Here is a 24,347-nt window from a genome sequence, read left to right on the forward strand (position 1 = left end):
ATAGTACGCTTCTTTTATATAATTTTACCCTTAGTTTAGTGGAAACTACCACCTATTAAAATAAAGAATAAAAACAAGGCACAGAATAGTAAAATTTCAGTGACGACACTGCATCTATTTTTAATCTGTATCCCCCAAGTACAGAGTTTTAAAATTGATATAACACAACTGTTGTGTTACAACACCCCAAGTCCTTTTGAAAATCGTGTGCCAGAAAACTAGATATTGAGAGAGAACAATGAACATGTGATTATGTAAGGAATGCAGGAAGGTCAGCATGACTGGTAAATTTGGCCTTATGGTAGCATAAATAGCTTTTTAAGCAATTCTTGGTAGAGGGGAGAGACACCAAACCTCACTTTGCAAAATGCCACAGCAGGGTTCCATGAGAAGAATCTTTGCATTTCAGTATGTCTTTATCCTGAGTTAATTTGGCCTAAGTCTTTTGATTTTCATGGTCTGCAAGAGGAACTTGCAGTCAATTTCAAACTTCGGGAAACTGTGGGAAGGACAGTTTTATTTATTTGTCAGGAGACTGATTTGAAAGCCTTATTTTATCTTCCTCTTTCATTTTGGAGCTGCTGGCAAGAAAGATCGATTTTATAGTGAGAGGTGCCTCTTTGTGTTCATCCTGCAGGGGAGGCTTGCTGGTGGACCATTCATCCCGCCTCCAAGCAGCGGTCGGAAGGAGAAAAGGTTCGAGTTGGAGATGACCTCATCTTGGTCAGTGTGTCCTCTGAGCGGTACCTGGTAAGTGGGCCCACTTGGTCATGTGTTTGGCAGTGGGATCAAGTGCAGGCCAATCCCGCTTTTCTGTAGACTGCAAATGATCTAGGGAAGTTACTTAGAAATAAGTCCATATCTCTTCTTGACGAGTGACAAATAACTCCCTAAGTAGGGGAATAATGTGATCTTTGTGGAAGTGTGGTTTCTCAGGTTTAACCTGTACCCTGAGCTTGTGTGTTCGTGAGCCTGAGAGCACCTGTTCTTAGATTATTGTACTAATGGCATGGAAATGCGGTCTAATCAGGAATTCAAAATTCCATGGACCTTATTTTGTGCCCAGTGAAGAAGGCTATATTAATGAGGTTGTGAGTACCAATTTTGACATCTATGAAAGCAAATTGTTGTATGAGAAGCTTGTGCCTGTTGAGAAAGGAGAAATGGACACAATGAAAACGAGCTCCCCTCTCTCATCCACAGGACATTGTTTCAGAGGGCAGGGGTTAGCAATGGGAGAAGGGAAAAAGGTTTATTTCAACTTTGAAAGTGTATTATATTTCTGTGGCGAGGCCATGCTATATTTGACTTAAGTTATTTAGTGAACTGTATTTTTGCTATAGAATACTCCTGTACCAAAGTTCGCAGAAGTGTGAAGTCAATGGGAGTATGAAGGATGCCAGTGCAAAATATTTCTTTTTATTTTAAGGTTGAAAAAGTAATTAGACAAATAGGAGCGCTTGACTGGTTCAGTCAGTGGAGCATGCAACTTTTGATCTCAGGGTGTGAGTTCGAACCCCATTTTGGGTGTAGAGATTACTTAAATCTTTAGAGAAAAAAAAGGGAAGTGAACAGGTTTAAATAGGGGTGCTATAAGCTTCACATGACTTTTTCTATAAAAAAATTCCAGACACCATAGTAGATGATAATTGAAATAAAAATCAGAAGTAAAACGTTGTTTCAGTTAAGCACAGACTGATTTATAGAAAGTGTATTCCAACTGGTATAAATTAGAATATTATTTGTGTGTAATGGATTTAGGATTAAGTAGGTAGTTGGTACCCCCTGCTCCATGAATATGGGAGTTCGAGTGGGTTTGGGGGTATTGAAGTCACTTTCGCTTACCAACCCATTTAGTTCCAATTTTGAGAGAAGAACAGTTTCATTTTACTTGCTTTGTGGAAATAGGTAATAAGACAGGGAAATGATGGAACAGTGTTCTTGTAACTGACAGGGAGTATTAAATTAAATGGAACAGCTAACATTGCCTCGCTAAAGGGAGGCCTGGAGCGTTTCTTTCTTTTTGTCTCTTAACCAATAGAGGTGGAAACAGGCACCCTCCACATTTCTAGGACAAGTGTGTCAGCTTGTCAAATAAGCATTTATTAAGCCCTTGCTGTGTGCATATGCTGTGCATTAAGGTGCTGTATGTCTTGATCAGTAGATAGACATTTGAGTTGTAATTTTATATGGAAACCAATAACAGCTAAAAATAGTCCATGAATACTTTTAAAGATCTACAGATCTTATTTTGATTTTGGCATAACCATGCATGTTTTTTGCCGTACAACTTGTACTTTCCACTGAAGGAGTAGAAAATGGGCAATCTCGCAAGGGCTGCGGGTTCTCGAATCAATTCTGCTACCACTTTTCAGAGAGAGGCGTGTAATTGCCTGAATTCTGGCTTTCTCGTTGCAAAATGATGATGATTATACTTAACACAAGGTTCCTGGGATGAAGCAATGAGATAATGAATTTGAATATGGTTTGATTGAAAAAGCATTATACAAATAAGACCAATAATCCTAATGCATGAGATTCACCTCTTGCCTTTAGAAATCAATAAACCTCATGATTAATGAAATTCACAAGTTATGTTCGAGATACCTTTTAGTCCCCCCTTTTTTAAAAAAAAAAAGATTTTTTATTTATTTATTTGACAGAGATCATAAGTAGGCAGAGAGGCAGGCAGAGAGAGAGAGAGGGAGAAGCAGGCTCCCTGCCAAGCAGAGAGCCCGATGTGGGGCTCGATCCCAGGACCCTGAGATCATGACCTGAGTTGAAGGCAGAGGCTTTAACCCACTGAGCCACTCAGGCACCCCCCCTTTTAGCCCTTTTATGCAAGTTCCTCTTCTGGTAACCTCTTTGAGAACTACACACGGTGGCCAACCAGACTGTTAAGATTTCTCTTTAATTGGGTAACAGACTCAGTGCTTATAGTGCTCATCTCTGAGCACCTAGCATGTTGTAGAAACCACGGGAAGGACCAAGAGCACATTGTGTGTGATTACTACCGACAAAAAATTAGTGGAAGAAATGAACCAAACACCTAGGGAAATGTTTGAGAGTACTACAAAGGCAGTAAGTATGTGTTACTGTTTAGGTTATGGATATAGGATACAGAGATGGTTAATTATATTCTCATGTTGCCACTGTGGTTGATTAGAAGGTTCTAGACGAAGTACATACAGGCAAGAAGTGACAGAATAAAAGGTCTTTGGAATATGGCAGTTGGAATAATCCACATATAACTGGATAGCTAAAAATGGGCTGTGTATCTATATATTTTGTTTGTTGGTGTAAATATGAGCCTGGGTCAATCACATAACTTTGCAAAACCCTCAGTTTCTTCATTTCCAGTAAGGTGATGATAAATCTAGCTCATGGGTGTGTTAACAGGATTAAATGCTTTGATCCAAGCAAAACTTGTAGCTCTGTGAATGGTACATATAAGAATTGCTTATTAGTTACCACCACTGTTTACCTAAAAGGTTTGTACTTTTTGAGAAAGCTTAAGGAAAAGGCAGATACTTAACCAGAAGAGAAAATCAGAAAGGGAGCAATGAAGGGAGTAGGGTAGCTGATTTTAAATAAAGGCTTGTTCTGGAAAGCCAGGTTCACATTCTGAGAAGTTGCTGATGTCTTTCAGAGGAAACAAGTTAAGAACTTTGGCTGAGAAACACAGTCCTTATAACCAACTACTCTAAATAAACATGTCTAGTCATTGATTTTATGACTTTTAGTCATTGGTATCCATTGACCTTGATCTGTTTTTCATCCACGAACAGTGATGAGCTGAGGTTAAACCACTGTGAAATGTGCCTTTGGTACTCTACTATAGCTCATAACCGTTGGGTGCTAAATGGGTTAAAATGGACTGACTGTAAGCTACTGATTCGCAGCCTGTGCTCTGCAGAGGTGCCTCATGGACTGGAGAGGGCGCTGTGTTGGGCACTGGGAGCCCCCAGGCTCCGTCCTCCTCTGCTTTATAAGTTGGACCTCTCCACATGATTTCCCAGGAATAAAGGGCCTTTTTTTCTAGAGATGGTTGTAAACCACTCATCCGAATACTGTCCTTTCTCACCTGGCTATTTCGTATTCTAATATGGAATGATATCTTAATCTCCTTTGTAGGGATATCCAAGAGGAAAAACAAATTCCTTTGCTCCTATTGGACTACTTGTCTTTTCAAGAAGACTTGGGCAAAGCAGCTTAAATATAAGAGAAATAGACAATTTAAAATAGAGAAAACATGGTCAAGTAGGTATTTCTGACTGGGAATCTATTTCAAACTAAACAAAACAAGGTAAAGCATACAAAACAAGCTTTACTGGTTTAGAAAGACGTAAAATCAGCCTGCTACACACAAATGTCTTCAGTCCATGGATTAGATTGCCTGCTTGGAGACGTTGATTTTTGACTAATTTTTTCTTAATTAGGTCACCTATAGAAATAGGATTTTTTTGTTTGTTTGTTTTTAAGAACCATGGAAGCATTGTCAAACAAAGTCTAAAAGTAAGTTAGGAAGAACAGAAACCCACAATCTAAAGAGTGCTGGCATATGCTTGAAGAAGACTCCTTTGGGCTTCCTAAGAACTTCCCTACCTCTACCCCACCCTGTCTCTGAATTTCTCATAAGAGATGCTAGGTGTTTTGATGGTAGAATAAGTTGCTGAATTGCCTCAAGTTGCATAAAAATATCGATAGCTAAGAAGGACCATGACCATAAATATTTCCAAGCTAATGATGGTATCAACCAGTACATTATTTATTTATTTACTGTGAGCCTTTTCCTTTTTTTCTCTCTGGGGCTCAGGTGATGGAAGCATAGAATATTACATGTGGAAAGAGTGTCTGTTCTGTGCCCCTCATTTTTTTCTCAGAAGAAAACACATGAAGCCTGTAGGGTGATATGTCTTGCTTACTTGTGTTCCCTGTCACTGGATGGTAATTTATCCAGAATGTTGCTCACTGGGGCCCAAGTGCCTGATGCTTAGAGAAATAGATGTGTTGAAAAAATGCATCTGATAAGGGTTGAATTCACATAGTCTTAAGAAATTTTTGTGCCGAAGACTCCTTGAGCAACCTGAGAAAGATTATTGACCACTTGTCTTCGTAAGGTTTTATCTTTTATTTTATTTTTAAAAATTTTTTATTGTGTTATGTCAGTCACCATATAATAATACATCATTAGTTTTTGTTTTTGTTTTTTTACATCATTTGTTTTTGATGCAGTGTTCCAAGATTGTAAGGTTTTAAAATGCACAAAATAGATGCACAGGGTCACAAAGAAAACTAGAAGTTACCAAAGTGGAGTTCTGGTTATTTAGAATATCCCGTTTCTGAGATTTTGTGCTTCAATCATAGAATGTCCTGTTCCTCAAAACACCGTTATGGGGCCACAGCAGGCTTGGTTGCCCCCACTTCCTGAGTTAAATCTGCGTTTGTTGACAAGATCCTCTACTGATTCCTGTGGGTATTAGATTTTGAGAAAGGTCTAGATCTAACAGAAAGGTCAAGGTGACCTTTGCTGATGGGCGGATGCTCCCATGGTATGTACATTCTAGAGTAGTTACATGTTTCAGCCTAAGGCCCACTTTGCTTTCAACCTTGGCCAACATCTCTTTTGCTTTAAGGAGGATTTCCTTTTAGTAACTGAAATCGTTACTGCATTCTGAGTATTTAATGCGACAGGCCTGACTCGATGTTTTTCTTCCTCAGACTTCCCTTTGCTGTTAAGCAGCAAAATTAATTAGAAGCGTCCAATATAATTAGGCCTGGAGAATATTTTCTTGAGAAGAGTGAGCATTATCTAGATAAGTTTATACAGTGTGATATGAACTTGACATTTTTTTGGACTTTCTGTGACTGAAATTTTCATATTTTTATGATCCTCTCATATGTAGTATTTATCTCTTGGCTTAGGTAGGGTTTGAAAATTGCATCTTAACCCACCTCCCCACAGCAGTGGCTCCTTATTGTGTGAAGTACAGGTCCTTATACCTGACTTCTCTGCAGATCTATCTCTCACTGTGTTCTGAGCCCCACAGGTGAAGCTCTCTACTTGATGTTCCCATATCTCTGTCCCTTTGAGGACCCTCTACCCTTTGTCGTAGCATCCCCGCTATCAGAGTATCTTGGAGGGCTAGAGAGGTCCGGGCCACTTTCCATTATGATGTTTCTGGTATATTAAAAATGAAAATCTCCAGGCTGGTTGACAAAATGTAAATTGTCTCATAAAAATTTTGACACATTTTAAACATTTCTACTTAGCACGTTAACATTATTAATACACATTCCCAAATCCAGTGTATGTACAAACTTACTTGGGGACGACATCTCTAAATACCAGACCACACAGTCCTACTGACACCTCAAAGCCCTCATCCCACCGGAAATACTTCATCTCTGGTGCAGAAGTTGCCTGTCCTCAAGGTTCTGTGTGATGAACCATGTTCATGTTAGGTTGGCTAAAATGTTCTCTTTTCTCCATTCCTGTAGCACTTTGATTACATTTCACCTAACATTTTTTTTTAAAATGCTGACTTGTAGCATTTTGCCTATATATTTTACCTTCCCTTCCCTATGACAAGCACCCTCAGAGTCCAGAGAAGTTGTTCCCTTACTATTTAACACAGGCTTCATACACAACATATTACGGAAACATGGGGAATTAACAAATGATGGTAACCTATTTATCATCATGGGGTATGAGCTTTCACTCGAATTCAAAAGTAAAAATATAGGCATTGTTATTTTGAATTGTCTTGTTATGGGTTGGGAAAATCCATATGGATGTGTGTGTGTGTGTGCGCGCGCGTGCACGCTGTTATTTTAATTCAGATCATTGAAATAGGAATATTTATAGAATAACTTCAGAAATTTTTTTTGGTTTGTACTACTTAGATTCTAAAGGTTTGGTTGGCTTCTCCACATACTTGCTTAGTGAACAACGCTGATCAATGTGGGTATACCTTGTTTCTAATAGCTTATGAGATGGGGAAGAAAAATACACAGAACAATTACATCGTGTGATGATTGCTTTGAAGGAAGTTGTATTTTTCTTGGTTGTGGAAGCAGAGAACATACGACTTATTTGTAAATAGTTAAATAATATTAATATTGAGGAAGAATTGAAAAACCAAATCTCAGCTGGGATTTTGTGGCAGTGGGACAGGCTGAGGCTAAGGGCTTGTAAACAGGCCCATCTCCTTGAGAGGAGAAGGGGGGTCAGAGCAAGTGATTGCTAAATCTGATGCAGCATCTGGTAAACTTTTAATTTTATTGATTAGAAAGATTTTTGATAAGCTGGATATATGTGTCAAAGGTCAAAACTTCCTTTGGTTTTGTTCCTAAGAGAAAGATGGTGAAATACCTATTTTTGCTAGTTACTTGAGAATGGTATGCTTAGGCAAAAGAATGTTAGGGTCTTGATCAACCTGTGGAACATGTAAGTGTGACTGTAATCGCGCTTCATCTAACCCAGGGGGTCAGATTTCAGGGGAAAATCTAGTACAGTTAAAGACTTTAAAAGCTTGGGCTGTCATCAGCTTTGGAGAGGTGTTGCAGAAACATTACAGGAATATTGGTGGTGTTTACTGAGCTGACTCTAAGGAAAATGTGGTTGTTCTGTGTCTATTTGAAACTCTAGAGGCAGCGAAGTAGCGATTAGTAAAATGAGCAACACATATTTGGCTGTACTCGTAATTTTGTTTTTCTTTACTAATATTTGATAACTCATATGATGGCGCTCAGAGATAGGAAATATGTTATTATTTTAGCACGTTTCTATTTTTAAGAAGGAAAATCTAAAATTTGTAATATCTGAATTTTGGAGGAAATTCAGTGCCCTGGTTTGAGATGTGTATTAGGAAATATTGCCACCTAATGGCTATTATATCAAATTGCAGATAAAAGTTCCCAGAGGACCTGATAAAACTAAGTAGATTTTATCTACCTCACCATCAAAAAACTGTCACAGTGTGATATGTAGGACACTTAATTACAGTTTTAATGATAAGTGCCCACTACCTGAACATTTTTGTCCATCAACGAACCTTAAAACAAATTAGTCTGTTTTAACACGTTTATTTTCGTAGTCTTGTTTGCATTTCCTGATGAGTGGCTTAGAATGAGGTTGAAAAATACCTACAGTCAAATAGGAACTCTAATTTTCCTTCTGCTAGTCTCTCAATGACTCAGTGACAGGACTGAATTAGATGCTGTCTGTGGACATTTCCCAATCTGCAGTGTTAGGTTCCAGCTGATAGGAGCACTCACGCAGTGAGCCTTCCGAGCACCTGAAGAGATGTCTCCTTTTGCCTCTCCCGCAGCATTTGTCTTACGGCAATGGAAGCTTACACGTGGACGCTGCTTTCCAGCAGACTCTTTGGAGCGTGGCCCCCATCAGCTCAGGAAGCGAAGCCGCCCAAGGTAAAAACTCCACTTCTGTGAGAGGGCTTGTCCCAACTGCACAGTTGACAGTCATATCTGGAATTGTGATAATGAGCAGATTGTTAATTAGAGCATTTTCTGTTAGACCCTTCCAGAATGCAGATATGTGACATTTAAGAATCTCAGTTAAATCGCTATTTAAAAGTGAAGTTTGTGGGAACATTGATCTTTTTTTTCTATTCTTCTGCTACTGCTACAGCTTTTGCTTATTTGTGTGGGCTTTATGTGTGAGCTTTCTAGATGTTATTCACTCCAGTATTTTGGCCTCAGGGTGTTGCTGAGTTAGGCTAACATCGAGGTTTCTCATCGTCCACGGTTGGGTGACTTAGAGCCAGATCACAGTAGTGTTTATGCATCAGGATTTCTCGGAAAATGTCTGCATTTATGTTCTGATTATTCTCACTTATGCAGGTTCAATCTGATCCTACCCATGCTTGTATGTGAAAGGGAGGATTTTATGGGGTTGAGGTCGTGTTTTCTAGTGGGGACATCACTACCTGTGGGACTTGGGAACCATGAGCTCAGAGGTGGCAAGCAGGTGGTACCATTCTTCTCTGTGATTTGGGCCAGGCACTGAGGCCTCACTAAGCTTTTGTTTCTCTGTCTGTGAAAATAGAAGATGGGACCAGATGATCTGTCCAGCTATCAGCATCTGACCATGACCGTTCAAATGTGACTGGTTCAATCCTTACAGGGTATCTAATTGGTGGTGACGTCCTCAGGTTGCTGCATGGACACATGGATGAATGCCTCACTGTCCCTTCAGGAGAACACGGGGAAGAGCAGCGGAGGTTGGTACCAAGCCCTGCACCTTGAGCCTTGCACTTCCTTGCTTTGGTATGGTCGTTGAAGGATATGTCTGTTCAGGTCATCTGCATAAGAGAAAGTGGGCCACTAACACTTCCTCTGTCCACTGAAGGGATCCATGTGTTGCCTCTTTAGAAGTTTTCTCTTATGTTCTATTTTTATCACTTGATAGAATGTTGACAATTTTTGTAAAAATAAAACATGGTCAGAAGTATTGACTAAAATATACAGAGCAGAAGGAGTGAACACATTAAACTACTTACAACTTCCTTAAATGTTCATTAGTTTTGATTAATTTTTTCTTTTTGGCCTATTTCATCTAAATTCAGTTTCAAAGTTGGAGTTCTCAAACGGTGCAGAAGTTCAGGACCATTTTCCATTACCTCCCACTTATATACATACATAATAAAATGGACCACTGTCTCTAATACATTATGTGATTGTAATACCTCTCTCACGTTAATATTTGGTGGCATTGGGTAGAGACTGAAGTTAATGGAATTACTGGGAAAAGTGCACAAATAGTACAAAGCCATAAGATATTTAGGATGATTTGAATGTTCTGCTTTGCTTGAGGAATTAGTGGGTGAATTGTGAGTTGAACACACAAGGGATTACTGCAAGATAAAGCATTGTCTAGATGTTTTATTACAAGCTTTTAATTCTTTTAATGGACATTGCTCATAATATTAACATCATAGAGAGGTAACTATTATAATATTTATTTTTGGTAACTTAGAGAACATTTGGAAAGTTAACACTCATTTAACTAGCTGTTGGACCTTGGGGAAGGTCCTTTGGGGACCTGGGTGTTAGTCATGCCTCTCTGACCAGGAGGATCTGGCTTATTGTGACCGGTGAAATGCAGAGCCTGGAAAACTCTGTCAAGAAAACAATGCTCCTTATGCTACGTTAGGAAGAAGATGTTGATGGTGTTGATAGGGTTTGAATAAAAGACAAGAGGGAATTCAAAAGACAGTTGGTTTGAGGACTTAATTCCAAACAGAAGAATAAACATAAGACTCGAGGGGATGAGGGCGTGTTCTGGGAGTAGCATCCTTCCCCAGAGTGACCATGGGAAGGATGGAATCAGAGGTGGATACTAGACAAGAGGGACCAATGTGGTCAGCTTTTGAAGGATCCTTGGTGCCATTCCCCTGGGCAGGCTTTTTATTCTGAGGGAGTTAGGAAGGAGCGTGGCACGAGGGTGAATTTGTCAGGTCTATTGTAAAGAAATAGATCTGACGGGCAGGAGGACCGTCAGTCAAAGCATCAGTCAAAGATAAGGAGAGTCCAGATCAGGGAAGCCAACTAGGACAGGGCTGTTTTTAGGCATTTGTGTGGGAGGAGAGGAGAAAGTTGCCCTGGTAGACGTCTACCCGGACCAGCGACACGTTAGGTCGTGTTGATTGGTTTAGGGATGAATTTCTATGGACTGTGAGGGAATGTATTTGATCCACAGATGTCCTGATGTTTCTGATTTGAGTGAAGAGACACAGTACTAAGGATGTAGGAGACATATTTTGTACAAGGATTGAGTTAAAGTTTGGGCAGTGGTGAGTACAGAGGGTCTGTGGGACATCAGGCAGGAAATTAGAATTTTTGAGTCTTTCACTTAGACAAAGCTTGGCTTGGATGTAAATCCCAAGCCCATGGGGGATAGTTGAAGGAATGGGAGTCCTAGGTAGGGAGGGTAGAGCTGGGATTAAGGGGATGTGCTTGTCCGTCTGGGCATTGCTTTAGAAAAGTCTGTAAAACCTTGGAATAGATGAACGAGAGAGGAGCCCAAGGGTGGAGTCTCAGAATGCTGCCATTTAAGATGTGTATGGGCCAGAAAGTGCTGGCATGATGGTTGAGTGGAGAACCAGGGAGGTTAGTCATGGAAGCCAAAGGAGGTTTGGGGGGCAGATGTGTTAAATACTGTGTTATGTTTATATAGACGTAGGAGCAAAAAGAGGTTGTGTTGTAGTTTTGGGGGTCTTTATTCCCTGATTTGTGAAATCAAACACTTAAATGATTCTCAGAGACTTTCTTCTTTAAGAAAGAAGAGACTTTATTCTTAGAGACTTTATTCTTTCTACAGACACTAGAGAGAGTTGTAGTTAAAGGAATGGTCTCTGGAGCTAGACAGCCCTGGGTTTGGGCCTCAGCTCTGCCGCTTCCTCCTGCAGGCCCTGAATTTCTTGAACCATTGCTTTGCTCCTCTGTAAAATGCAGCTTAAATATTAGCTGCTGCTCTGTGGGATTGTTGTGAAGATTCAGAAGAAAAGCAGGGAGAGTACTTGACACAGATTAAGAGGTCAACAGATTTTGTTGTCACGTATTATTTAACAGAAAAGCAGCATTTAGTCAGGTAGGGGAAAATTTGAGGGACCCCAGGCATGTGGATGAAAGCTTAGTAGAGAAGCTAAACTCTAGCAAAGAAAATCCTCTCTTCTTTGTATTGAATGGCATAGGTGTGGAGTGAGGAAGGTTCTCCTGATTGTTGCCAAGGTTCTGAAGCCAGGAATGAATGAGCATAGTTTTTGTTGTAACAGTTGAATGAAGGTTTTCATTCTCAAATGAGACTATTCAGTGTCTGAAAGACCCCGGATTTCCTCAGCTAAGCTCCGTGGCAGTAAATACCGTTTTCCATATCTCCTGGACATTAGAGCAATTGTATGTTCAGTAGGTGTTTCCTTATTGAATGGATATTTCTCCTGATTCTGTACGTAGCTGGTTATTAACTGCAGAGAAAACAAGGGGCCATTTCAGAGATATTTTTCCTATTGTTCTGGACCCACTTTCCCTTCGCACACATGTGAAAGTCTGTCCTTTTGCGTATCATTCTTGATTTAATGTTAATTTTTGTATCAAATTAATCTCATTGTGTATTCAGTTCAGCACATCACAGCTCTTTCTAGGAAGTGATGTCAGTAAGAACATATCCGTTTGTGCCCTTTGTATAGCATGTTTACACAGGCTAAATTAGATTTCAGTAGATGTCAGATCATGACTCAAGGGAGAAAATGAATCAGAAATAGGCAGTGGGAGCCTGAAGGCTGTTGCTTCCAAAAGGAGAGTTACATTTGCCTTGATTAAATGGCGATATTGGGCATTGATTTTCATAGAATGATAACAATAATTTCTTCAATTTTACATTCACTAAGCACGCTATTATTTCAAGTCTTGCTAATATCATGGTGTAGAAATTTCTTTATCTTTCTGCTCTTATCTGGAGTCATTTTGGTGCCTTAGGTGACTTGGGGAGGCAAAGGGCAGCTCAGCCTGAAGGCAGAAGTTCTTTAATTGATATGAATCCATACTGGGGGAGAAAAATAGCATGATAATCTAGGAATATATATCTTGATTCATTAAAAACAAAGAAGTGAAAATAATTTGACCTTTGGACAGCAACTTGAAAGCTGGAGAAGTTCCAGGGAAATATGTAAAAATTTATTTTGCCTCACAGCCCTTTGCCATCTTTGTGATTTTCTTATGCTCATTAATTGTGTCATATTATTAACGTCACAGAGCTGAGGTCAAACCAGATTAGTCATAGGAAGCAGTGGAAATGGGCAGAAGGCCAGAAGTAACCGTTACTTCCGAGTAAGTTAGTAATTTTAGCAATGGAAAATGCAGTTCAGGTATGGGTTCTATTATTCTAGAGACCAACGGAGTTATCTTTAATTTCCCTTTGCATTTAGATTTGTATGTGGATGTGATCACGTAGGCATTCTCATGAGAGGATTAATTAATAAATTGATAAATCAATTAATCAAAACAAATTAAATTTAAAATTAAATTTAATTAATTAATAAAATTAATTAAATAACATTAAATAAAATTAATAAAAACTCTTGGAATGAAGAGCATACGGTGTCCCATTCAATTAAGTGGAATCAAGTGGGCAAATGAGGCCCTCCCCAAGTTAAGCTAAATTCATGGTCGTCTCCACTTTTCTTGCTCATCTTACATGTATAGTTTGAATTCTGACATTTCTTGTGAAATCTAGCAGCACTATAGATTTATTTTAAGTTTCTTGAGATTTTTTTTCCGGGAAGAGCTATGGCTCTAAAACTACTCATGGTTTACAACTTGTCTAAATAACAGTAAACATATAATCTATATGGTTTGTGAGCATTTGGGTAAAAGGGAGAGATACTTTAAGTGTTAGCTTTAAATTGTAATTTCTTAGTTCTTACTCAGGCTCTTCAGATAGTGAGAATACATTAAGGAGAAACTGGGATTTGTCAGATGCAACATAGTGTTTTAATTATTGACTTAGAAATAAGCTTTCATTCTGGAGGCTGGAAATTTGATTACCAATTTTCATTTCGAGCATGACATATTTTATGTAGGGAGTATTTTCTGCCCTAGGTTTTGTCTCTGGATTGCATCTTATTACTTTTGTCTGTTTTTATGTGAAGCGTAATAAAATATCAGCAAAGGCATTCCCTTTATGTTCACACACACTTACTTTTGCATTAAATATGCACTATCTAAATGAAGCATGCTGTACTTCTAAGTTAGTGTATTTTAAAATGGATAGATTAGAGGAATATTACTGGGAATTACAGTATTAGGGGAATATTTTTTGAATAGCATCATTTGTATGGGTTTGTTTTTTTTTAAAGATTTTATTTATTTTAGAGAGAGAGAGCAGGGGGAGGGGCAGAGAGAATCTCAAGCAGGCTCCCTGCTGAGCCCTGCTGAGCATGGAGCCCAGTAAGGTCTCAGTCTCATGACTCTGAGATCATGACCTGATCCAAAACTGAGTTGGAGGCCTGACTGACTGAGCCACTCAGGCACCCCCACCCCCCAAAAGCATCATTTGTAAGTTAAAGCAGGTTATGCTACGTGGTGCACAGGTAGTTTTATTCAATCAGTAATTTGTGGAATGACTATCATGTTCTGGGTGCTGGGGTTATAGTAAGATATAAAAAAGATACAATGTCTCTTCTCAAGGAGTTTTCATTCTAGTAGGGATATGGGACAGCAAAAACATAAATGCTCTTATTTGTAAATGCACACACATATGGATACACCCCTGGTAATCCAGAAGGTGATGATAAAGGCTTTGGGTGGGGGAGGTGACAAAGGAATGGAGAGGGTCCATGTTTGTGTGTGTGTTGGAGGGAGGGAGAGAGGGGAGAGGGAAGAAGAGAGAGTTCGAGTGAGGGAGTGATCAGAGGAGAGAGGTTGTAGCTCTGTCTTATCAGGCATTACTTGCTCTGTTTTGCTACTTTGAAATGCAAGACAAGTGAGTTATTGTTTCTGACAATAGCTGGAAATAAATGCTCCATTTCCTTTCCAGAACATGAGTCAGCGGGCAGAAGCTGGGCCATATGTATGCATGACAATATTTTTTTGCCTCCTTGCCCCTTTTGTGATATTCTGATGATTTAATGAGCTTAAGTTGTAAATAATTGATAAGGCGTGAGATGGGTTTGGTAGCAGGGATGAAATGTCTCTCAGTCTGGCTTTGGAAGAGATGCATGGTTTCTATCTGTGTACACAATCGGATGACTAATGCTGTTACAGAATTTGTATGCCCTCAGTCACTACCTAGGAGGAAGCTCATAAAGCCACCTTCTGGGCTCCTGAGTGATCAAGGAGATAGAGTTATCCAGTTAGGGCTTCTCTCTCCTCTTCCCCGCTCCCCCTAACCCCAGCCATGACCTGCGTCTACCTGTGCAGCCTGGGTCTGGGAGCAGCATGGCTGTGCTAGGCAGTTTGGATGAAGAGTAAGTACATAGCAGAGAACTATTTTCTATTCTCTGCCTCTTGTCCCTTGAGACAGGTGCACTCTTCTCCCCAAACTTAAACTCCCTGCTGATTGCAGAGAACTCAGCAGTTTATTTCAGCATGTTCTTGTTAAGCAGACTGGCTTGGTCTTCAGCCACCCTCTCAAGGAAGCACTGGCCTGGAATGCACTGTTTTAAAAAACATGGGCCTCAAAGTCCAAAGATTAAAAATATTCACAGGAATTGGAGCCATTGGATTTCAGTAAAAATGGGGGAAAAAAAAAAGGACCTGAAATGTTGGATGCTCTTAAAGTTGAGGACATTGAAAAAGATACAAAAGAATGAAAACATCAACATTAAAAAAAGAGAAATCCTCCAGTTATTTTCTCGATGCAATTAAAAATTTTTTAAAGATTTATTTATTTATTCGAGAGAGAATGAAAGGGAATGAGAGCCAAGCGCCCACCACATGGGGAGATGACGGGGATCAGAGGGAAACTCCCCACTGAGCACGGAGCCGGATGCAGGGCTCAGTCCCAGGACTCTGAGATCCTGACCTGAGCCAAACCAAGACATGGAAGCCTAACCAACTGAGCCACCCAGGTGCCCCCTCAATGAAATTCAATACCATTATTTCCTTGTCCATGTCTCATTTATTCTCTTAATCTAGATATATAAGCAATATCTTTCAGGGGTTGGGGGGGAAAGAAGAGCTTCCTCTTCTTTTTAATTTCCAAATGCCATTGTGGTATATAACCATATATATAACTGTATATAACTGTATATAACTGTATATAACTGTATATATATATAACTGGTTGGCATGAAAAGCAAAAGCAGCAACATCTCTTGCTGTTTTTCTGCTCTAGTGCTACTTACGTGGCTCTTTATAATAATGATTTGGAGTAGAAGGATCCTGTTTTTTTTTTTTTAAAGATTTTATTTTATTTATTTGACAGAGATCACAAGTAGGCAGAGAGGAAGGCAGAGAGAGAGGGGGAAGCAGACTCTCCACGGAGCAGAAAGCCCCATGTGGGGCTCGATCCCAGGACCCTGGGATCATGACCTGAGCTGAAGGCAGAGGCTTAACCCACTGAGCCACCCAGGCGCCCCAGAAGGATCCTGTTTTTAATCCGCGATGATTCATTTACATTTACTTGGACGTGTCATCCCCAAACCTACCTGTTTTCTCTTGTGCAGCAGTTTGAATAGAAATATCCTCAGAGGCTCAGCCCCTGGGTGAATACATGTTTCGTTCAGTGCTGGGTAGGCATCTACTTCTTGGTTTCGCTGTTGCTATGAAGACACTCCCCTGACAGTTTGCTTTAGCACCTGCCCGTGGCTCAGCTGCTCAGCCAAACACCCTCGGAGGCACAGAGAGGAGTGTTACAGAAGCACAAATTCTACTGTGACAAATGTGTCAACTCAAACACTTACAATTCCACTCCGAAATAACCTTTGAATCCTGGGCCTACTTTTCCATCACTTCAACTCCGTTCCTTTAATGCTTAGTGAGGAACTAGTATGGTGTAGGCCTCTTGGTGTGTGCTCCGTGTAATGAGTGAGAGCCAGCCCCTGTCTTTTTTTAAGTTTGGTGGTAGTTTATTGTATAGCAAGAGATAACTTGAAATTTTTAAAAAAGATTTTATTTATTGAAGAGAAGAGCATGAGAAGGGGGAGGAGCGGAGGAAGAAGCAGACTCCCTGCTGAGCAGACGGGACCCAGGACCCCTGGATCATGACCCGAGCCAGAGGCAGACACCCAACAGAGCCACCCACACACCCCCATAACCTGAATTTTTTTTTAAATTTTTGTAATTTGTTTATTTTCAGCGTAACAGTGTTCATTGTTTTTTGCACCACACCCAGTGCTCCATGCAGTACGTGCCCTCCCTATTACCCACCACCTGGTTTCTCAACCTCCAAACCCCCCACCCCTTTAAAACCCTCTGGTTGTTTTTCAGAGTCCATAGTCTCTCATGGTTCATCTCCCCTTCCAGTTTCCCTCAACTCCCTCTCCTCTCCATCTCCCCATGTCCTCCATGTTCTTTGTTATGCTCCACAAATAAGTGAGACCATATGATACTTGACTCTCTCTGCTTGACTTATTTTGCTCAGCATAATCTCTTCCAATCCTGTCCATGTTGCTACAAAAGTTGGGTATTCGTCCTTTCTGATGGAGGCATAATACTCCATTGTGTATATGGACCACATCTTCCTTATCCATTCATCTGTTGAAGGGCATCTTGGTTCTTTCCACAGTTTGGCGACCGTGGCCATTGCTGCAATAAACATTGGGGTACAGATGGCCCTTCTTTTCACTACATCTGTATCTTTGGGGTAAATACCCAGCAGTGCAATTGCAGGGTCATAGGGAAGCTCTATTTTTAATTTCTTGAGGAATCTCCACACTGTTCTCCAAAGTGGCTGCACCAACTTGCATTCCCACCAACAGTGTAAGAGGGCTAACCTGAGTATTTTTTAATTGCAAGATGTTATATGTATTTTTTGGCCTCAGGAACCTGGGAACTCTTTGAAGGCAGGACCACACTTTAGCACTTTTGGTATTATTAGTTGAATCTTGCAACATAACTGATGCAAGCCTGGAATGTGCAAGCAATATATTACCAAAAGCCCTAAAATAACAGAAGAAGTACAGAGAAATGCCTGAAATTTGCTGATCTATCTACAAAATGAATTATTTATTTTTTGCATATAGTTCACCTGCGAATGCTTCCCTTCCAGCTCCTGGCCAGACTCAATGTGACAGAGGCCATTTCTTTAAATACTTCTGAAAAAGTAAATACACTTTTTTTAAAAAAAACATGTTGGTTTATGGGACACCTGGGTGGCACAATTGCTTAAGCGTCTGACACTCGACTTCGCCAGCCCCTGTGTTTAAGGAGCTTACGTTCTAGTAAGATCTTGATATTACATTCAAGAAGAAGCAGATGTTAATCTGAGAGTGGCCAATCTCAGTCTTTTTACAAATTAAATCTGAGACAACATCTCTTACCATTCTACCCTTTGAGGAAAATCAGCAAGGTGGGGATCTTTGTCGATCTTTGATTTTGAAGCAATAAGTTTATTAGCCTATATGAGTTAGTAAAATAAGCTTTTCTTTCCACTAATTGGTTTGAATCTGCTATTCACTATCAACTGTAAATAGAAATTGTCTGTGGGTCATTTTTCTGTGAACCTAATTATTTTCCTTATTATGTTCATAGATGAAGCTTCAATATCTAGGGTCTGGTAACATATCAACACAGTTGAACTTAATTTGGTTGGGACCATGTTGGTGGTAGGACTGTCTTTAACTGCCCGATACAAATAATGGCACTTGTCACCAACTACCATTTATTATCTTTAGTGGTGGTCAGTCTCTTCTGTTGACCATCTATTCAGTTTTCAGCCAGGACCACATTATTCATTCTTGTTAATCTTTTACACAGGGACATATATATGGGAATCTGCACACAAATGCTCATTCTTTCATATTTGCAAAGGAAATAAGTAGAGAAAACAAGTCATGCACTTTATAGTAGGTTGTTTAAGGAGAACAGTGTTAAGGAGAGTGATACTTACATTGACGGCCACTCTGGCTCACTCAGCAAGATCAGAGGTCTTCCACTTGTATTATTTTTGTGACTTCTGGAAGATTGTCATCTGCCTGTACTTCAGGGAGGGGAAGAAAAGATATCTTACTAAATCTGCACACCAACCTAGTGATAGAAAACTGCTTTGGGGCCCATGAGTCCCCACATCCTGGGCTCAGAGCCTTCTCTATTGGAAGCACCTTGACAAAACTCGACAGGGAAGAATCCCTATTCTTGTAGCAGGAAGCTGAGCCTTGAAAAACAGTAGTTTTCAAAAAAAAAAAAGAAAAGGGTGTTTGTGGGTATCTTTGACAACCTGTTGTATGTTACACATTTCTAGAAAATTCACAGACTTGCCAACATGGAAAATTGTTTCTGTGATGTTAATGTAGGATTTCTCACTGAATTTTCCATTATTTCTCCTCATTTAAGCAGTTAGTGGTGCCTGTGTTTTTCACCCCCACAGAAAGCTTAAGTTTTGTACAAGTTACTTCTCTTCCTGACTATTATTCCCTAAAGACTAAATTCAAGGAGGTTAAGCATCTGCTTAAGCATCTGACACTTGACTTCGCCAGCCCCTGTGTTCTGTCTAATGTCTTAGAACAGAGAGAAACAGATTGTCTCTGAAAGAAAAAGAAGAAAAGAAGGGACTTTTCAACTAAAAAGACTTTTGGGTGGAACAAATGGATGCCCATAGGCAAACACAAATAAAACAAAATAAAAGTACAAAAAAACCATCAAAAACCAAAAAAACTGAGCTGAGCTTGGAGCCCAAAACAGGGTGTGATCTCACAACCCTGACATCATGACCTGAGTCAGAGCCAAGAGTTGGATGCCCAACCAACTGAGCCACCTAGTTATCTGTCTTGTGTGATAGAACATTCATCATTCCCCGTATATTTTCTTATTCTCTCTTCTATATTATATTTCCCAATCTCTTAACCATCAGTGTTTTAGTCTGAATTCTTCTGACCTAATCTCCAGTTCACTAATTCTCTTTTCAGCTACTTCTAAGCTGATGTCAATCACCTTAAAGATAATTCTAAAGATAATTCTAAAAAGTGATATTGATAATAATAGTAGATAGATTTTTTTCAAACCAGTGTCCCCCTGAGAAAAACTAAAATAGGTAAACCACCCCCTAAAATCTGATTGAAGGTAATGGAGAGCAAAAAAAAAAAAAAAAAAAAAAAAAAAAGAAAAGGAAAAAAAAAAATAGTGAAAATACATGGGGCCAATTTCCCAAAATACAAGGAGACCAGAGAATTGAGTTTAACATTTGGAGCAGCCTCTTCTCTCTAAGGGGTTGCAGTGGCTCAGGAGCAGGGAACTGGGGCAGGGTTGTGGTAAGAATCAGAGTGGAAGTGGATCAAAGTTGATACAGGAACCCCCAGAGGAAAGGCACTTTCCAAGAGCTTTCCCCTTGACGCAATGGTGAACCAGAAATAGACCAGCCCTCACAGGTATTCAGGTATTCAGGTATTCAGACTTGGCCTTAAATAATACTAATAACTGTTTGGATTACGATGATGTGAGATTGCATGTGACCTTTGACCACTGTACCTGCCAGAAGCAAAAAAGTATATCTTTTGGGAGAAAATAAGACCTAGAAGTCAAATGATCTCTATAATTTTCTATATATGATGTGTGATAGTCAAGATTAAATGAGCTCTTCTGTTTCAACCCCAATTGGTATAGGAGAGTGAAATTCTGGCACTAACTACCCAGAGTTACCAGATTATACAAGTTAAGGACTTAAGTCTCTACAAAACTGCCCTTATCTCAGACTCTAGCTTCAAGTTGGGTGTGGTATTCTCAGACCATCTGTGCTTCTTACCAACTGGCTACAAATTTGGGTGTTCCCCAATCTCTTTAGATTCAGGAGCTCAGGACAGTGCTATAATTATGATTTCAGTTTTACTATAAAGCTTACAAATCAGACCAGTCAGATGAAGAGTTGTATCAAGTGAGTTCTGGGAGGGAATGAATACAGAGCTTCTCTGCCCTCTCCCTTTGGACCAGGATACATTAAATCGCTGTGTCCACCATTCAGGGAACTCAGCTGGGCTTTGGTTCTACAGTGTTTTTATTGTGGTTTTATTATGTAGGAATGATTGATTACATATTCGACTGCATGACTGAACTCAGTCTCAGCACTTGCCCCTCCCCAGAGGTCAGGCTGCATCAAACTGCCAACCTTCTAGTCATCACTGGTCTTTCTAGCATGGCCAACCCCCATGTTGAAGCCATCTAGGGCTGACATGAGTGAACTCATTAGCCAAAATTGAGTTGTGATCCAGGGGGGGTTCCTGAAAACCAAAGCCCCTTCTTTCGTGTGGAAACTTGCAAGGTTTTAGAGTTTCCCTCCCAAGAAGCAGGGACATTGGTCAGCCAATTTGTTTGTTATACAACACAGGCATGTAAGATAGGAGTTGACCAAGGAGCAACAGCAAACACACATGATAGAAGAAGTCACACAGGTCATGGATACACAGATAATAGAATTACCACAAATAGAATTTAAAATACTTATGATTATTATGACCTAAGAGTTAGAAGATGAAGAAATTTAGTAGAGGATTGAAAGTTATAAAAAGGGATGTTGTAGGCATTCCTAAAATGAAACTGAAGATTAAAACAACTGATATTAGAAACTCAGTAAATTCAACATCGGCTTAGAAGTAGCTGAAAAGAGAATTAGTGAACTGGAGATTAGGTCAGAAGAATTCAGACTGAAACATTGCTGGTTAAGAGATTGGAAAATATAATATAGAAGAGAGAATAAGAAAATATATGGGGTATGATGAATGTTTTATCACACATGTAATTGGAGCTCCCAAATAAAAAGATGAAGAAGGGAGGGGAGCAGCAGGAGAAGGAGAGAGAGCAAAAACAAGAAAGCTTGCAAATACACCAGAACACAGGCAGTGTTTAATACAACTGCTTAAGGATTCTGCACAACTGACTAGGTGTATTAAGATACAGATTTAAGGGGACGCCTGGGTGGCTCAGTGGGTTAAGCCGCTGCCTTCGGCTTGGGTCATGGTCCCAGGGTCCTGGGATCGAGTCCCACATGGCCTCCTTGCTCGGGAGGGAGCCTGCTTCTCTCTCCACCTCTGCCTGCCTCTCTGCCTGCCTGTGTGCTCTCTCTCTCTCTCCTCTCTGATAAATTAAAAAAAAATAAAATAAAAAATATAAAGATACAGATTTAAGGACTGTGAATCCTAAGTAAGATGGACAGAAGGGATACTTAAGACCATGAGAGTAAAACTACAAACACAAAACACAAAATGGAACACTTAAAAACATAGCAAAAAAATATAGTAAAACATAGCAAAAAACAAACAAATGTATAGTACCTTAAAAGTGACAATATTAAGATGTACATCTCACTTTGTCTAAGAAACAATTGGACACATGAGATATAAACTTCAAAGTGCTCAAGAAAATAACTACCAGCCTGATGACCATTTTGTCTACTGAAATGACTTTTTAAAAAAGAATGATTTTATTTATTTGAGAGAGATCTAGAGATTGAGAGATCATGAACAGGAATGGGAGGGATGGAGGGAGAAGCAGACTCCTTGTTGAATGGGGAGCCCAACAAGGGGCTCAATCGCAGGACCTGGGATCATGACCTGAGTCAAATGCAGACACCTAACTGACTGAGCCACCCAGACTCCCCTTAAAATGGCAGTTTTCCAAAGACAAAGCTGAGGAATTTTATTACCAGCAGCCTTGTAGCAAATTGTGGAAATATTAAAGAGTGTTCAAGTAGAAGAAAATGTTCTCAGATATAATTTTGGAGATAAAGCGGAGAAAAGAGCAGGAGGAAGGCAAATACGAGGAGAACTTGTAAAGACTTGATTAAGTAAAATGATGATGGCAGTTGTAAATCTTGGTTTTTAAAAACTATAGAAAAATAAAAACTATGGAGAACAAAATTCATCTTAAGAGCAGCACACGAGTCGGGAGAATAAGTTGAACTGAATGACAGTTCTGTGTTGCCTGAGAAGTGGTAAAATTAGTAATTACTTCATATTTTAATAACCAAGCACACATATTATAATCTTTATAGTAATCATTTAAAAAAATAGTAAAAGGATATAAAATATTAAAGAGGAAAGCAGAAAGATAATATGAAAAAATACTTAATTCAGAAGAAAGGAAAGTTTAGAAGGAGTAGGACAAATAGAGAGTAGAAGATTGACTTGAGCCCCCAAGATTCCTGCTTCCTACTCTACAAGGTCTGTATAATTCCCTCTTCTTTGTGTGTGATGGGACTATGACTATGGTGGATTTTACTTCCACAATTAGGTAACATTATATAACAAAGTTGGAAAGTTGTTGCATATGTAATTAAGTTTTCCAGTCGGCTGACCTTGAGTTAATCAAGAGGAAGATTTTCCTTGGTAGGCCTGACATAATCAGGTGAGCCATTAATGGAAGAGACAGCCTACTGAATTCAGAGATTCAAAGTGTGAAAAAAAAATTCTCCTGTGAACCTTGAAGAAGTAAGCTGCCACCTTGTGAGAGAGTCTATGGAGGGGACCATGTGGCCAGGATCTGAGGGCAACCTTTAGTTGTTGAAAGAGGTCCCTATCAGACAGCTGGCAAAAAAACAGGGACTATATGGCTCCAAACAACTGACTTCTGCCAGCCACCACTGACTTTAAGAGAATACTTTGGGCTCCAGGAAGAACACAGCCCCAAGCAACATTTTGATTTCAGCCCGTGAGATCCTGAGCAGGAAACCCAACTATGTCACAACCAGGCTTCTAACCTACAGGTTATAGGATGATAAATGGTATTGTTTCCAACTAATAAGTCAATGGTCAGTTGTTACATAATAGAAAATGAATAATTCCTGGGTGATACCACTTTAGGAATGAGGATAGCAAAAGGAAAGAAACAAGTATATATTGAAAATGCTCAGGGCACCTGGGTGGCTCAGTGGGTAGACATCTGCCTTCAACTCAGGTCATGATCCTGGGGTCCTGGAATTGAGCCCTGTGTTGGGCTCCCTGCTCAGTGGGAAGTCTGCTTTTCTCTTTCCCTCTGTCCCCCACCAACTTGTGCTCTCTCTTTTCCAAATAAATAAAATCTTAAAAAAGAAGAAAAAAAGTTGTCTATATCCTATTCTCTTTCTCTGAAGAACCCTAATACAGTTATGAAAACCTCCAGACCTCAGATTTTATCTAGCTGATTCTGAGATTTAAATTACCAGTAATGTGGGCGGGATCTTTTAGACCATGATTTGCAAACTGTGGTGTGTGGGTCAAATCCAGCCCACTGCCTGTTTTTCTAAATAAAGTTTTATTGGAACATAGACATGCATATTTCTTCACATACTGTCTATTAATATGTTTTCAGAGTTAAGTAGTATGAAAAAAAATATATGGCCCATTCAACCTAAAGTATTTACTAGACCTTTAGAGAAGAGTTTGCCAGGTCATGTTCTAGAACTCCTTTTCATAGTGGCAGTGAAAGTCTTGGGTGGCCTCTCAACCCCAACAGTCCTGGAGACATGGGGCAGTCCTCTGCTGGGAGCCAAAAGCACCCAGGGTATCTTCAGAAGTAGGTCTTTGCAAGAGGGAGAAGGTGGCTAGGAAAAAAAAATTATTTTAATCTATGTGTATATTCTTTTCAGAATTTGAGTTTCCGCTAGTGTCCTGCAGTAGATTCCAAGAAAAGTCAAATTGATTTTTATGTGAATTTTGAGACCCCAAAGATACAAAATGAAGAATCACTTTATTTGATACATA

At 39.7% G+C, this 24,347-nt stretch overlaps 1 protein-coding gene across 12 annotated transcripts in view; it reads left to right on the top strand.

Annotated features, from left to right (window-relative positions):
• RYR2 (ryanodine receptor 2) overlaps window positions 1-24,347 on the top strand; it is a 749,188-nt gene that overhangs the window by 339,956 nt on the left and 384,885 nt on the right. For all 12 annotated transcript variants that reach the window (XM_046026812.1, XM_046026816.1, XM_046026818.1 and 9 more), the window contains 3 exons: window positions 638-750; window positions 8,334-8,433; window positions 9,149-9,245. In XM_046026812.1, coding sequence (XP_045882768.1) covers window positions 638-750; window positions 8,334-8,433; window positions 9,149-9,245 — 310 coding nt within the window. The remainder of the gene's footprint in view (window positions 1-637; window positions 751-8,333; window positions 8,434-9,148; window positions 9,246-24,347) is intronic.

This window comes from Meles meles, chromosome 13 (genome assembly GCF_922984935.1).
Source record: "Meles meles chromosome 13, mMelMel3.1 paternal haplotype, whole genome shotgun sequence".
Taxonomy (NCBI): Eukaryota; Metazoa; Chordata; class Mammalia; order Carnivora; family Mustelidae; genus Meles; species Meles meles.